Source organism: Ranitomeya variabilis, chromosome 5 (genome assembly GCF_051348905.1).
Source record: "Ranitomeya variabilis isolate aRanVar5 chromosome 5, aRanVar5.hap1, whole genome shotgun sequence".
Classification (NCBI taxonomy): Eukaryota; Metazoa; Chordata; class Amphibia; order Anura; family Dendrobatidae; genus Ranitomeya; species Ranitomeya variabilis.
The window spans coordinates 198,009,290-198,024,428 of NC_135236.1; the positions used below are offsets into that span (position 1 = coordinate 198,009,290).

Genomic DNA, 15,139 nt, shown 5'->3' on the forward strand with positions numbered 1-15,139 from the left:
CACGTAGAGCGTTTCCAAAGCAGAGATCTCTTTTAGAACATTTTAGTAACCATTCCCATGCCTATTGTATATCACATACCTAGAAATGCTGTGACTAGTTCTGGTGCAGAACTTCCTACTGCCATAAAGGTAGCTCCTGCAACATCCTGGGATAGGCCAAGACCTTGTGCAGCACCACACATACAAGAAAAAAAAAAAATTCTGTTCAGAAACCATAATACATAAATGTATATATCTCAGAATACATGCAGATGAGCGAACACAGTCACAGGAGACAAGATAGGGCACCTGGTTTGACAATGAAAGCCCCACTATGAGGCAAAGGTACATAGGGCAGCAAACTATTAGTAAAAATCACCTTTACGTAACGACTTGTAAGGCTGAAGGTATTGAAAAAACCCAGATTTTGGACCCCCTACATATAAACTCATGCCACAAATTGCACAGCAAGTGATAGGTGGCATCCAACTACAGTGTCCACATGACTGCAAATATATACAATAAGGGATCGTTCACACGATACTTTCGCTCCGAGTGCTGTCCGTGAAAAAACCAGACATCACTCAGACCAATGTTACTGAATGGGGCAGTCTAGAAATTATTCCCTGACCGAACCTGCGTGTGGAAAAAAATTGCAACATGCACTAGTGTATTCCTTAAACTGGATGACACACTTGTCATTTAAAGTCAATGAGTGCGCAACAAAATTGGATGCCACAGTATAGCATCAGTATTTTTACGGATACATTGTAATTCCGCAACATAAGAAACTGTGAATGGTCCTGTAAATGATTAATAGGTGCGGTCTAAAAATAATAATAAAAAAAAAAGGAGATAAAAATAGTCCCACTATTCAAGACGAAATTTTGAACAATATTTTCTATAAATTAATGAGTATAAGAAAAATACCCTACAGGACCCACCAGTCACAACATGAGTGTCAATAGAAAATATTTCTTTTGGGATAGGCATAATGCGTCTTGACAGTGGTGGATGCCTTGGAAGCAGTTGTCCTATTCTTAAAGGGTGGTCTGACCTACAAAGTCATTTTCATCCTAAATCCCCATCTATTTAATTGTCATAATCTAAACTAATTTCTAATATATACGATTTTACTCCTTCACAACAACATGGGAAGTACACTTACGTCTTATGTCGTGTCCCTGCCTTTGATGCAGGCTCGCACAGAGGCTCATCTTTGCCCGTGTATAATCAGCCATCACGTGCCTTTAACCCCTTAACGACCGCCGATATGCCTTTTCAAGGCGGCAATTAAGGCTACTTAAACCACAGCACCATTAAGTAATGGCGCTGTGGAAAACTTGTATAGCGCCCACCCAGAGTTGGATTTTCTCTGGGCTCTCAGCTGCCGGGGCTAGCCGAGACCCCAGAGAACATGATTTGGGTTGGGTTTTACCGACCCCGGTTTTGTAATCGCCGTTATTAACTGTACAACGGCGGCCGTAAAAAAAAAAAAAAAAAAAAAAAAAAAAAAAATTCTCTCTCCTCTGATGTGATCAGAGGAGAGAAAAATAGGGTCTCCTATCCACCCCCAGTACCTCCCGGTGCTCCTCGGCCCTCTTGCTTTCCTCCATGGGCGCCGCCATCTTCTCCCAGGAAGAAAATGGCAGGAACATGTGCAGTGCGCCCGCTGAGATCTGTTGGCGGCACCCGGAAACAATAGGAAGATTTTTCCTATTGGTTCATTTTGGGCACTGTGATGGGGTCTATCACAGTGATGTAGAAAAAAAAAAGTAAATAAACCCCCCCCCCTTTATCATCCCCTTAGTTAGGGCAAAATAATAAATTCGAGAAAATTTCCAGTTAGCGGTACAGTTGGGCTAAAGTGAGTTGGGCTAAAGTTATGGTTGGGGCTAAAGTTAGGGTTGGTCCTAAAGTTACGGTTAGGGTGTGTTGGGATTAGGGTTAGGTTTGGGATTAGGGTTAGGGGTGTGTTGGGGTTAGGGTTGTGATTAGGATTATGGTTAGGGTTGGGTGGGTGTTGGGGTTAGGGTTGGAGTTAGAATTGGGGAGTTTCCACTGTTTAGGTACATCAGGGGGCCTCCAAACGCGACATGACTCCACCATTGAGTCCGGCCAATTTTGCGTTCAAAAAGTCAAATGGTGCTCCCTCCCTTCTGAGCGCCTAAACAGTGGTTTACCGCCACATGTGGGGCATCAGCGTACTCAGGACAAATTGGACAACAACATGTTGCAGTCCAGTTTCTCCTGTTAGCCTTGGGAAAATAAAAAACTGGGGCTAAAAAAATGATTTTTGTGGAAAAAAATGATTTTTTTAATTTTCACGGCTCTGCATTATAAACTTCTGTGAAGCACTTGGGCGTTCAAAGTGCTCACCACACATCTAGATAAGCTCCTTGGGGGTCTAGTTTCCAAAATGGCGTTACATGTGGGAGTTTACACTGTTTAGGCACATCAGGAGCTTTTCAAACGCGACATGGCGTCCAATCTCAATTCCAGCCAATTCTGCATTGAAAAAGTCAAACGGCGCTCCATCCCTTCCAAGCTCTGCCGTGCGCCCAAATAGTGGTTTACCCCCACATATGGGGTATCAGTGTACTCAGGACAAATTGCACAACAACTTTTGGGGTCTAATTTCTCCTGTTACCCTTGTGTAAATAAAAATTTGGGGGCGAAAAGATCACTTTTGTGGAAAAAAAAATATTTTTTATTTTCACGGCTCTAAGTTATAAACTTCTGTGAAGCATTTGAGGGTTCAAAATGCTCACCACACATCTAGATAAGTTCCTTAAGGGGTCTAGTTTCCAAAATGGTGTCATTTGTGGGAGGTTTCCACTGTTTAGGCACATTAAAGGCTCTCCAAACACGACATGGCCTCCGCTCTCAATTCCAGCTAATTCTGCATTGAAAAAGTCAAACGGCAGTCCTTCTCTTCCAAGCTCTGCCGTGCGCCCAAACAGTGGTTTACCCCCACATATGGGACATCGGCGTATTCAGGAGAAATTCAGGCCTCTCTGACCTTTCCCGGCGCATGCGCACTGCAGTACTTTGCTCTGTCCTCAACAGGGCAGACAAAATACGCCTGCGCAGAAGCCGTGGCAAGAAGACAAGAAGAGGACGTTTTTGTATGAAGATAGGAGGCGCTGGACCGGATCGCGACGCCCATCGGACCCGGACCGCCCCTGGGTGAGTATAATATAAACCTTTATTTCTCATCTTTCAGGTTACATCGGGGGCTTATCTACAGCATTACAGAATGCTGTAGATAAGACCCTGATGCTGGTGGTCGCAGCTCATATACGATTTTGGGGGTGACAGACTCCCTTTAACCATCTCAGGCAGATGTCTGACCAGCCTGTTTGAAGACTTCCATTGAAGGAGAACGCACCACTATTGATGAGCGAATATACTCATTACTCGAGATTTCATGAGCACGCTCGGGTGTCCTCCGAGTATTTTTTAGTGCTCGGAGATTTAGTTTTCTTCACCGCAGCTGGATGATTTACAACTACTAGCCTGCTTGATTACATGTGGGGATTCCCTAGCAACTAGGCAACCCCTACATGTACTTATGCTGGCTAATAGCTGTAAATTAATCAGCTGAGGCAATGAAAACTAAATCTCCGAGCACTAAAAAATACTCGGAGGACACCCGAGCGTGCTCGGGAAATCTCGAGTAACGAGTATATTTCGCTCATCACTACTCACCACTTCTCCTGGCAGCCTGTTCCACTTATTGATCACCCACAATGTCAAAAAGTCAGTATAATTGGCTATACATACACATACATACATCTAATATATAAAGGTGTGTGTGTGTGTGTCCGGGATTGGCATCTGCACCGTCACAGCTACAGCCACAAAATTTTGCACAGTCACATGTCTGGACCCTGAGAGCGTCATAGGCTATGTTGTGAGGCGAAATTTTAACCCCGCGCGTTCCAATTCACCAAACAATTTTGCCCCTATCTACATAATGGGGAAAAAGCAAAAGGAAAAGTGTTGGAGGCAAATTGACAGCTGCCAGATGTGAACATGGGGGACTTAAAGAGTGAGAGCGATGATGCCAAAGAGTATATACCGTACAGTTGCTAAGGTGGGGCCCCGACATGGGATACTCACCACATACGGGGATATGAACACACACACTAAATGCGCCACACACTACCACGTGCTTGAACATATATATCACCCTCAGCACACATTTCACCACACATACACCAACCTCGCCACATAAAAGTCAAAACACAAAAGTCGCCGCTCAAAACTCGCCACATGCAAAACTAGGCTCACGCAAAACTCACCTCATGGAAAACTCACCACACGCAAAACTTACACGCGGAAAAATTGCCACATGCACAAAAGTTGCAACACATGCAAAAGTTGCCTCACATTAAACTTGCACATACTCAAAAGGCACCACACATAAAACTCTCCACGCGCAAAACTCGCCATGCGCAAAACTTGCTGCACACAACTTGCTACACTAACCTGTCACATGCAACTTGACACACAAAAAGTTGCTACACGCATGTCGCCACACAAAACTCATCTCACAAAAGTCGCTACATGCATGTAGCCACACGCAACTCAACACACACGTGACACATGAAACTCGCCCTAAAACACACAAGTCTGGTATTATCCTTCAAAAATAAAAATCTGATTAATAAGCAGACAAACTACAAGAGCAACAACTGTACCATATAGGAAATACGGCAGCTGTCAGTCACATGACCTGTCTATTATGTGTATGTATGAGCTAATATATACTGCCAGGGGAGAGGGCTTCCTGTTGGCTGGGGATTTATCAGGCTGGCAATTTAGCTTACAAATACTGAGGTAAAAATATTGAGCAAATAACGTGTGAATGAGGTCTAATACAGGAGATGACACACAGATATATACTATATACAGGAGATGACACACACGTATATACTATATACAGGAGGAGATGACACAGGTATATACTATATACAGGAGGAGATGACATACAGGTACATACTATATACAGGAGGAGATGACACAGGTATATACTATATACAGGAGCAGATGACACAGGTATATACTATATACAGAAGATGACTTACAGGTATATACTATATACAGGAGGAGATGACACACGTATATACTATATACAGGAGATGACATACAGGTATATACTATATAAAAGAGGAGATGACACATAGGTATATAGAGGAGGAGATGCCATACAGCAGGTATATACTATATACAGGAGATGACATACAGGTATATACAATATACAGGAGGAGAGGACATACAGCAGGTATATACTATTTACAGGGGAGATGACATACAGGTATATACTATATACAGGAGATGACATACAGGTGTATACTATATATAAGGGAGATGACAAACATGTATATACTGAGGGGAAAATGAGAGGTATGAGGTGAAAATGAGGGGTTTGAGGTGAAAATGAAAAGGTGTGAGTGCAAAATGAGAGGAGTGAGGGAAAATAGTGGAGTGATCGGAAAATGACAGATGTGAGGTCGAAATGACAAGTGTTAGGGGGGAATGAGAGGAGTGAGGGGGGAAATGAGAGGTGTAAGGGAGAAAATGAGAGATGTGAGGGGGAAAATGAGAGGCGTGATGGGAAAATAAGAGAATTGAGGTGCTATAACCAACCACAGATATTTACTATGCCCAGGCAACGCCGGGCTCTTCAGCTAGTATGTGTGTGTGTGTATATATATATATATATATATATATATATATATATATATATATATATATATATATATATATATATATATATATATATATATATACATACATACATACATATACACTGTGTGCAGAATTATTAGACAAGTTGTATTTTGATCACGATACTTTTTATACGTGTTGTCCTACTCCGAGCTGTTCAGGCTTGAGAGCCAACTACCAATTAAGTAATTTAGGTGATGTGCATCTCTGTAATGAGGAGGGGTGTTGTCTAATGACATCAAAACCCTATATAAGGTGTGCTTAGGCAACTTCCTTTCCTTTGGCAAAATGGGTCAGAAGAGAGATTTGACGGGCTCTGAAAAGTCCAAAATTGTGAGATATCTTGCAAAGGGATGCAGCAGTCTTGAAATTGCCAAACTTTTGAAGAGTAATCACCAATCAAGCATTTCATGGCAAATAGCCAACAGGGTCGCAAAAAAGGCGCAAAATAACTGCCCATGAATTGAGGAAAATCAAGCGTGAAGCTGCCATTTGCCACCAGTTTTGTCATATTTCAGAGCTGCAATGTTACTGGAGTAACAAAAAGCACAAGGTGTGCGATACTCAAGGACATGGCCAAGGTAAGGAAGGCTGAAAAACGACCAACTTTGAACAAGAAACATAAGATAAAACGTCAAGACTGGGCCAACAAATATCTTAAGACTGACTTTTCAAAGGTTTTATGGACTGATGAAATGAGAGTGACTCTTGATGGACCAGAGGCTGGAACAGTAAAGGGCAGAGAGCTCCACTCCGACTCAGATGCCAGCAAGGTGGAGGTGGGGTACTGGTATGGGCTGGTATAATCTAAGATGAACTTGTGGGACCTTTTTGGGTTGAGGATGGAGTGAAGCTCAACTCCCAGACCTACTGCCAGTTTCTGGAAGACAACTTCAAGCAGTGGTACAGGAAGTCAGTATCGTTCAAGAAAAACATGATTTTCATGCAGGACAATGCTCCATCACATGCCTCCAACTACTCCACAGCGTGGCTGGCCAGTAAAGGTCTCAAAGAAGAAAATATAATGACATGGCCCCCTTGTTCACCTTATGTGAACCCCATAGAGAACCTGTGGTCCCTCACAAAATGTGAGATCTACAGGGAGGGAAAACAGTCCACCTCTCGGAACAGTGTCTGGGAGGCTGTGGTTGCTGCTGCACGCAATGTTGATCGTAAACAGATCAAGCAACTGACAGAATCTATGGATGGAAGGCTGTTGAGTGTCATCATAAAGAAAGGTGGCTATATTGGTCACTAATTTTTGGGGGGTTTGTTTTTGAATGTCAGAAATGTTTATTTCTAAATTTTGTGCAGTTATATTGGTTTACCTGGTGAAAATAAACAAGTGAGATGGGAATATATTTGGTTTGTATTAAGTTGCCTAATAATTCTGCACAGTAATAGTTACCTGCACAAACAGATATCCTCCTAAGATAGCCAAATCTAAATAAAAAACCACTCCAACTTCCAAAAAAATTAAACTTTGATATTTATGAGTCTTTTGGGTTGATTGAGAACATAGTTATTGATCAATAATAAAAATAGTCCTCTAACATACAACTTGCCTAATAATTCTGCACACAGTGTATATATACACACAGTATCTTCTCCCTTTCAGTTTCATTCCATTGCTTCTCGTGTTTCCACGAACAACATCCCCTCAGATGTTTGTGGACAGCTATTGTCTCATCTTAGCCTTCTTTTTTTTCCAAGCTAAACATTGCCAGATCCTTTAACCATTCCTCACGGGACATACAGTACTTTGCAGTCCGCTCATGATCCTGGTAGCTCTTCTCTGAACGTCAGTTTTTTAATGTCTTTTTTAAAATGTGGTGCCCAGAACTGGACACAGTATTCCAGATGCTGCCTGACCAGGGAGGAGTAGAGGGGGATAAGTACTTCACGTCACCTAGACTCTGCGTTTTTCTTATTACATCCTAGAACTGTGTTTGCTGCTGCATCACACTGTTGACTCATGTGAAGTCGGTGATCTGTTAGTATACCACAGTCTTATTCATATGTGCTGTTGCTTAGTTTTTTTTCCCTCCTATTCTGTACATTTAATTTTCGTTTTTCTTGCCCAGATGTAGAATCTTGCATTTCTCCCGGTTAAATACAATCATATTAGCCGGTGCCCATTGTTCAATCTTATCTAGATCCTTCTGAATCCTTTCTCGGTCTTCTCTAATGTTAGCTATCCCTCCCTCCTAGATTTGCATCGTCTGCAAATTCGATTAGTTTGCCTTCAGTTCCCTTATCTAGATCATTTATAAAAACGTTATACTATACAATACTGGGGCCAGGGCAGAGCTTTGTGGTACCCCACTTGAAACACTCTTCCAATTGGATGAGCAACCACTTATTACCACTCTTTGAGTACCATCACAGAGCCAGTTATTAATCCACCCGTAGCCTTGTCAATCCTATATTTGGCCATTTTTTCAATAAAGATTGTACGAGATACTTTATCAAATGCTTTGCTGAAATCGAGATATACCATACATACCTGATCCATCCAGTCAGTGATTCCATCATAGAAGGAAATTAGATTAGTCTGCCATGACTTGTTTTCTACAAACCCATGCTGGCTGTGGTTAATTACTCTATTCTTATCCAGGTACTTACATACATGCTGTTTAATAATTTGTTAAAAGATCTTTCCTGGTATAGAAGTAAATGCTAAAAAGTTCACCACTATCCATCACTTACGTTCACTGATGAGTTCAAGGGAAGGGATGAAATACTCATCACAGACAATTGCAACAGCTAGAAACATGTATATAATGACTAGGAAATGAATGATGATTCCGCCATCTCTTCTCTCCTGTTCTGTGAATAGCCCTTTGGGAAACTCCGATGATGGTGAAAAGACACACAGAGTTTCATTCTCTGAAACAGAAAAGCATATACAGGATCTTTACGGAAGACAATCATATTTTTTAATGTACAATTTTTATTCAAAATGTCACAAACACAAAGAAATGTAAAATGAAAAGTTCAAGTGCAATGTGACTCTACTGTACATTTTTATAGCAAAACATCCAAGCGAGCAAGGAAACTAAGTATCTGAGTGTATTACACGTCTTTTCCTTTTTCTGAAAAGAATCTTCCCCATGGTGATAGGATATAATTGACAAAAAAAGTAGCAAAGACAAAATCATCTAAGTTATATAATAGTACATTTATAAAGATGGACAAAACACGGCCATTCAGAGAAGGCCACTTGTTATGAAGAATGATAAGATAGTTGAATTTATTTATCTAGTTTCCGAACTCCAAATGTGCCTTTCAGGACCTCTGTGAGATACCAAATGTTATGTAGTAACTTAGTCATTAATGATCCTGATACATCATGTTTTATGTGTAACCTTGTATACCTGCTGAAGCTGCAGCAGCCAGGCCTTTCTGTGGGGCCCTTAGTAGTAACGGCAATCACAACGAATTACCGCAGATTCTGGCAAAATTAACAGGAAGCAGGAACACATTCATAAAAGTCCTGTTATATCTCCCGACGAGGTCTCCCATTTACGAAAGATTTCTGCTAGTTTTCCGTTTAAAACCCTAGTAATTCAGTAGTGCCATGTGTCACACTAGGGAATACAGAGCATGATACTCAATTAGGCACTCAACATCACGCAAGTATCAGACATTGGGGCAAATATGCCTTAAACTTTTAAAGAATTCTTTTTCAGATTAAAGAAAATTTTATTTAAATGTATGTCTCTACCCGACAGGAAAAGAACTAAAAGGTAGACAGAAACACTGACTGGATATTGCAGCACAAAGAAGCTACTACTTACCTCTCCTGACATTTCTATTTTAGTAGACCTTTATTCCTCAGAAAATATACATCCTGGAGCTTTTTTTCTTCTTCTTGCTGGATATGTATGAATATATAGACAACTGGGTGTTAAGATTCCGCTACACATTCTGATACCGCTCAAACACTCAATTTTGGAAGACTGCGCAGGTTAACCCCCTAGTCAGAAGATTGGTAATACCCAGCTGTCATTTTATTCATACATTTTCTTGGGAAATAATAGAATAGCACAATGCAGTGTTCTACAAACGTTGCTCCGTAATGGTTATTTCTCAAAGTATACAAGAATTTTTGCAGAACAAGTTGTACTTTCTGTTCGTATTTCAATTTTTGACAGAAAGGTAGTTTACAAGTAAAGTGTATTATAGAATGAGCTTGCAAAAAAAGGGTCAATTGTTCGGAAAGAAAAAATCTGACAGATCAAATTAAATTTCCAAGCAATGGTAGGCCAAAATGGTCACAATAAGGAATTTCAACAGACTTCTCTTGTGTATTGACAGATTTAGTATTAAAGGGAAATTGTCATCAGAAATAACACTGTTAGCCTGCAGATATGTGGTTAACATAGGTATTACGCTGTTTGGTGCCTGCCAAATGATCTTTATTCTCCTCACCAGCATTCGGTATCCAGTCATAGTGGTGGTGCCGATTCACTCACTACTCTGTGTTCTCAGAGCGGCCGCTGTAGCCTTGACTGACAACATACTAGTGGAAGATCTGTATTCCCAGACCAGTGAGTGAACTGGCGCTGCCCCGGCCTCTATGACTGAATACTGACTACTGGCAGGGAGTGATGGATCACTAGCACATTTCACTCAGTTACCAGGTCTTCCGATCACTCCGGAACTTGCAGAGAAATTCATCCAGCACATCTTCCGTCTTCCCTCGACACATCATGTCCGATCGAGGTATCCGTTTCACATCCAGATTCTGGTGAGCTTTGTGTAAACTTCTGAACGTTGTCCTGTATTTTTCATCTGCATACCACCCACAATACAACAGCCAGAAAGAGAGAATCAACCAGACTCTGGCCAGCTTTCGGTGGCACTTAAACACACATCCTGACGATTGAGTCAAGCTCTTAGCATGGGCAGAGTTGTCCTATAACAACCACATAAGTCATTCATCTGCAAGTTCTCCAGTCTTCATTGTTTTTCTGATGTCGTTCGCTTATGGCATACCAGCAGCCGAAAATCTTACAAAGGATTTCTCGAAGATATGGGAGGACAATAAACCACTCTAGAGAGGTCGTCTGAGCATATGAAGACAGGGCAAGCGGACAAGAGAAGCTTGGATTCACCTTGTTATTGTACAGGATATAAGGAGTGGTTATTTTCTAAGTACATCCGTCTTAAGATTCCATCCTATACGTTAGGTCCTCGCTTCATCGGTCCCTTGATCAAGCAAATTAATGTTGTATCCTATAAGTTAAAGCTGCCGGCCTTCTTCAGAATCCCATTTCCTTCTATGTGTTCCTAATGAAGTCAGTCATATGGGGTCCCTTCTTCGAGGATTCTGGTGTCACACCTGCTCCGGTGATGTCTTTGAAGTAAAGCATATCATAGTTTTGAAGAGGGTGAGAGGAAAACTTTTTTCCTGATTGGAAGTGATGTGGACCTGAAGAGAGGTCATGGGTGATACGAAATATGTGTATGTTTGATTTTTTTGTTTTATTTTGAATGGGGCAAAAAGGGGGCGAGTTTAACTTTTATTTTTATATATACATTTTTAATCCCTTCCCAACCTGTGACACAGCGTATGCTTCATGAAGGTCGGTGCCAATCCGACCTGTGACGCATATGCTGTGTCACAGAATGATCACGTTCCTGCGGGTCGGGTGACCGGGGTCAATGAAAGGTCACCCGGCCCGCAGGTACAGGCTTTGCCCCCCCCCCATGGCTATGATCGCTCTGATTGGCTGTTTCACTGTCAACAGCCAATCAGAGCAATTGTAATATTTCACCAATGAAACTTGGTGAAATATTACAATCCAGCCATTGCCGATGCTGCAATACCATCGGCCACGGCTGGAGACCGCGATCTGCCACCTGCCGGCGGCGATATGCCGCCGCCGTCAGTCTTTCTTCCCCTCCGTCCCGTCTTCCGCTCCCCGCGGTCTGATCCCACCCCCCGTGCCTCCCGAGTCCCGGTGTCCCTCCCGTGTCCGTCCGTCCGTCCGTCCTCCCCCATGGGCGCCGCCGTCATTCCAGGTACATTTTGATCTCTGTGACAGACCCTATCACAGTGATCAAAATAAAAAAAATAGTAAATAACACCTCCCCCTTTATCACCCCCATAGGTAGGGAAAATAATGAAATAAAGAAAATTATATTATATATATATATATATATATATATATATATATATATATATATATATATATATATATATATATATATATTTTTTTTTTTTTTTCCCCCCACTAGGTTAGGGTTAGAATTAGGGTTGGAATTAGGGTTAGGGTGGGAATTAGGGTTAGGATTAGGGGTGTTGGGGTTATGGTTGGGATTAGGGTTGTGGTTGGGATTAGGGGTGTGTTGGGGTTAGGTTTGTGGTTAGGGTTTTGGTTAGGGTTGGGATTATGGTTAGCGGCGTGTTTGGGTTAGTGTTGGAGTTAGAATTGAGGGGTTTCCACTGTTTAGGCACATCAGGGTTTCTCCAAATGTGGCACAGCGTCACCATCGATTCCAGCCAATCTTGCGTTCAAAAAGTGAAATCGTGCTCCCTCCCTTCCGAGCCCCGACGTGAGCCCAAACAGTGGTTTACCCAAACATATGGGGCATCAGCGTACTCAGGAAAAATTGCACAACACCTTTGGGGGTCTAATTTCTCCTGTTACCCTTGGGAAAATAAATTGGGGGATAAAAAATTATTTTTGTGGAAAAAAATATATTTTTTACTTTCACGGCTCTGCATTAACTTCTGTGAAGCACTTGGGGGTTCAACGTGCTCACCACACATCTAGATAAGTTCCTTGGGGGGGTCTAGTTTCCAAAATGGGGTCACTTGTGGGGGGTTTCTAATGTTTAGGCACATCAGGTGCTCTCCAAACGTAACATGACGCCCGCAGACCATTCCATCAAAGTCTGCATTTCAAAACGTAACTACTTCCCTTCCGAGCCCCCCACATATGGGGTATCAGCGTACTCAGGACAAACGGGACAACAATATTTGGCTTCCAATTACTCCTGTTACCCTTGTGAAAAAATAAAAAATAATGTACTAAAAATCATTTTTTGTTGATAAAAAATGTTTTTTTATTTTTACGGCTCTGCGTTATAAACTTCTGTGAAGCAATTGGGGGTTCAAAGTGCTCAACACACATCTAGATAAGATCCCCAAATTGCACAAGAACGCCTTGGATCCACCTGGTCGCCCCATAGTCTCAGGTAACGATGGACCTTGTGAGTTGATCTCAAACATTGTGGACCACTTTTTGAAGCCTTTGGTTGCGAACTTACCGTCATACATCATGGACACCACGTCGGCCCTTCAGAGACTGGACCAGTTGTATTTGGAGGACAATATGGTCATTGTCACGGCCGACGTGGAGTCCCTGTATACGTCCATTCGACATCACGACGGTCTAAGAGCAGCCAAACGTTTCTTATCTTCTAGTACCTTGGATGGCCCACTTGTTGAACTTATTCTGATTTTGTTGGAGTTTCTTCTAACTCACAATGCTTTCACCTTCAACACCCACACGTACCTGCAACTACAGGGCACGGCGATGGGGGCCTCCTGTGCCCCATCATATGCCAATCTGTTTTGGGGGCTTGGGAGGAGGACATTTTCCACGGTGACCTCATCCAGGGAATGAACCAGGTTCACAACTGGATGAGGTATATCGATGATGTCCTCTTCCTACGGGATGGATCAATTGAAGAACTTAATATATTGATGCAACAGCTCAATGAGAATCAATTTAACATTAAACTTACTTTCAAATATGGAAGAGAAATGGATTTTCTAGATATCAAAATGAATGTAGGTGCAGGTGGACGGATCGATACTGATATATTTAGGAAGCCTACGTCAACAAATTCTTTTCTGTCCGCAGATTCATCTCACCCTTCATCCACAATCCGGGGTATACCAATTGGACAATATCTCCGGGCCAAGCGTATTTGCTCGAATGAAACAAACTTCAATGCCCAGGCCATTGACCTCACGTGCAGATTCATAGATAGAGGTTACAGCAAAAGGACAATTAAAAGGGGATATTTTAGAGCTAACAAAACCACGAGGGATCAACTCCTATATCGTTCCCCCGATAACAACAGGAAACAAGACAACACCAACCAAGTACGTTTTATCTCAACGTACAACAAAGAATGGAGGGGCCTAAAAGACATCATCGGTAAGCACTGGGAAACTCTATTGGTGGATCCAGTTCTACGACGTATATTACCCACAAAGCCATCTTTTGTGGCGAGGAGATCAGCTAATTTAAAGGATATATTAGTCCAAAGTCACTATGAATCTATGAGGACGATTACTAATCGAGTCAATTCAAATGGATCGCCAGGCTTCTTCCCCTGTGGCCTATGCAAAGGATGTTACAATCATACCAGATCAAAGACTTTTTCGAATTGGAATGGCTCGCGATGTTTCGACATACGGAAACATCTTACATGCACATCTACCGGAGTGATCTACCATGCAACCTGTCCCTGTGGGAAGGTCTATATTGGCCTGACCACTAGGGAACTCAAGGTAAGAACCCGGGAGCATGTCAGGGACATCGAAAAAGCTAAAACAAATACAGAAAAACATATCGGGGACACAGAGAGACAAAACAAATACAGATGATTCCTCTTTAAAAAGTCTACCCCGACATTTCAAACAGTTTCATGGTAGCAGTGCCAGGGGTTTAGTTGTAAAGGCCATTGATCAAGTAACATTGGGACCTCGGGGGGGGGGGGGGGGGGTCCTTATCCAAAGTCCTAGCACAAGTTGAGAGCAAGTGGATTTACCGTTTGGGCACTATGAGAACAGGGGACCTAAATGAGAACTTGGGATTTGCTGCTTTCTTATAATAGGATCCTTTTGAGCCATATTTATTGTAAGACTATAGACATTTGAGGCGTCTTTTTTAGGGATGGGTTATTAGGATTGGGGTTCTCTGTATTTTTTAAGTTTTTATCTGTTACTAACATATCCTTTTTTTATTCTCTTAAGATTATTTATTATGCCCTAAACATCGGTCCTAATACCATGGTTCCATTGATGCTTGGAAGGATCTTCTTTTCAGTATCCCATTCCTGGAAGTCGTGTGAAATACAAAGGGTGGCCTTGAATGATGAAGGACCCACTGAAGCCCAAGCTCAGGGTCAAGATTCCTACTGGATTATGTAAACCCTAATTTGATGGGGAGTAACATGTCATATGAACTAGATTCTCTTGCACTTTATATTTCTACGGTTAAAATATTTGTTCATGTTGTAATCACTTGCATTATGATATTGGATTACTCTCTGCTCCTGGCCCAGCTATAGATGTATATTTTGGTTTAGGGTTATATATAGGATAGAGTTCCTCCGGGTATACAGGTATATTTATGGTCCTATACAGAGATATATTATTTAATATATATATTTTTTA

At 41.8% G+C, this 15,139-nt stretch overlaps 1 protein-coding gene across 6 annotated transcripts in view; it reads right to left on the reverse strand.

Moving 5' to 3' along the window:
- SLC24A5 (solute carrier family 24 member 5) overlaps positions 1–15,139 on the reverse strand; it is a 101,542-nt gene that overhangs the window by 67,603 nt on the left and 18,800 nt on the right. For 4 of the 6 annotated variants that reach the window (XM_077263728.1, XM_077263729.1, XM_077263732.1 and 1 more), the window contains exons 2-3: positions 8,425–8,604; positions 80–163 (exon numbers count right to left, since the gene is read on the reverse strand). In XM_077263728.1, the coding sequence (XP_077119843.1) occupies positions 80–163; positions 8,425–8,604 (264 nt within the window). The remainder of the gene's footprint in view (positions 1–79; positions 164–8,424; positions 8,605–15,139) is intronic. The other 2 variants (XM_077263730.1, XM_077263731.1) reach the window with 2 other exon arrangements.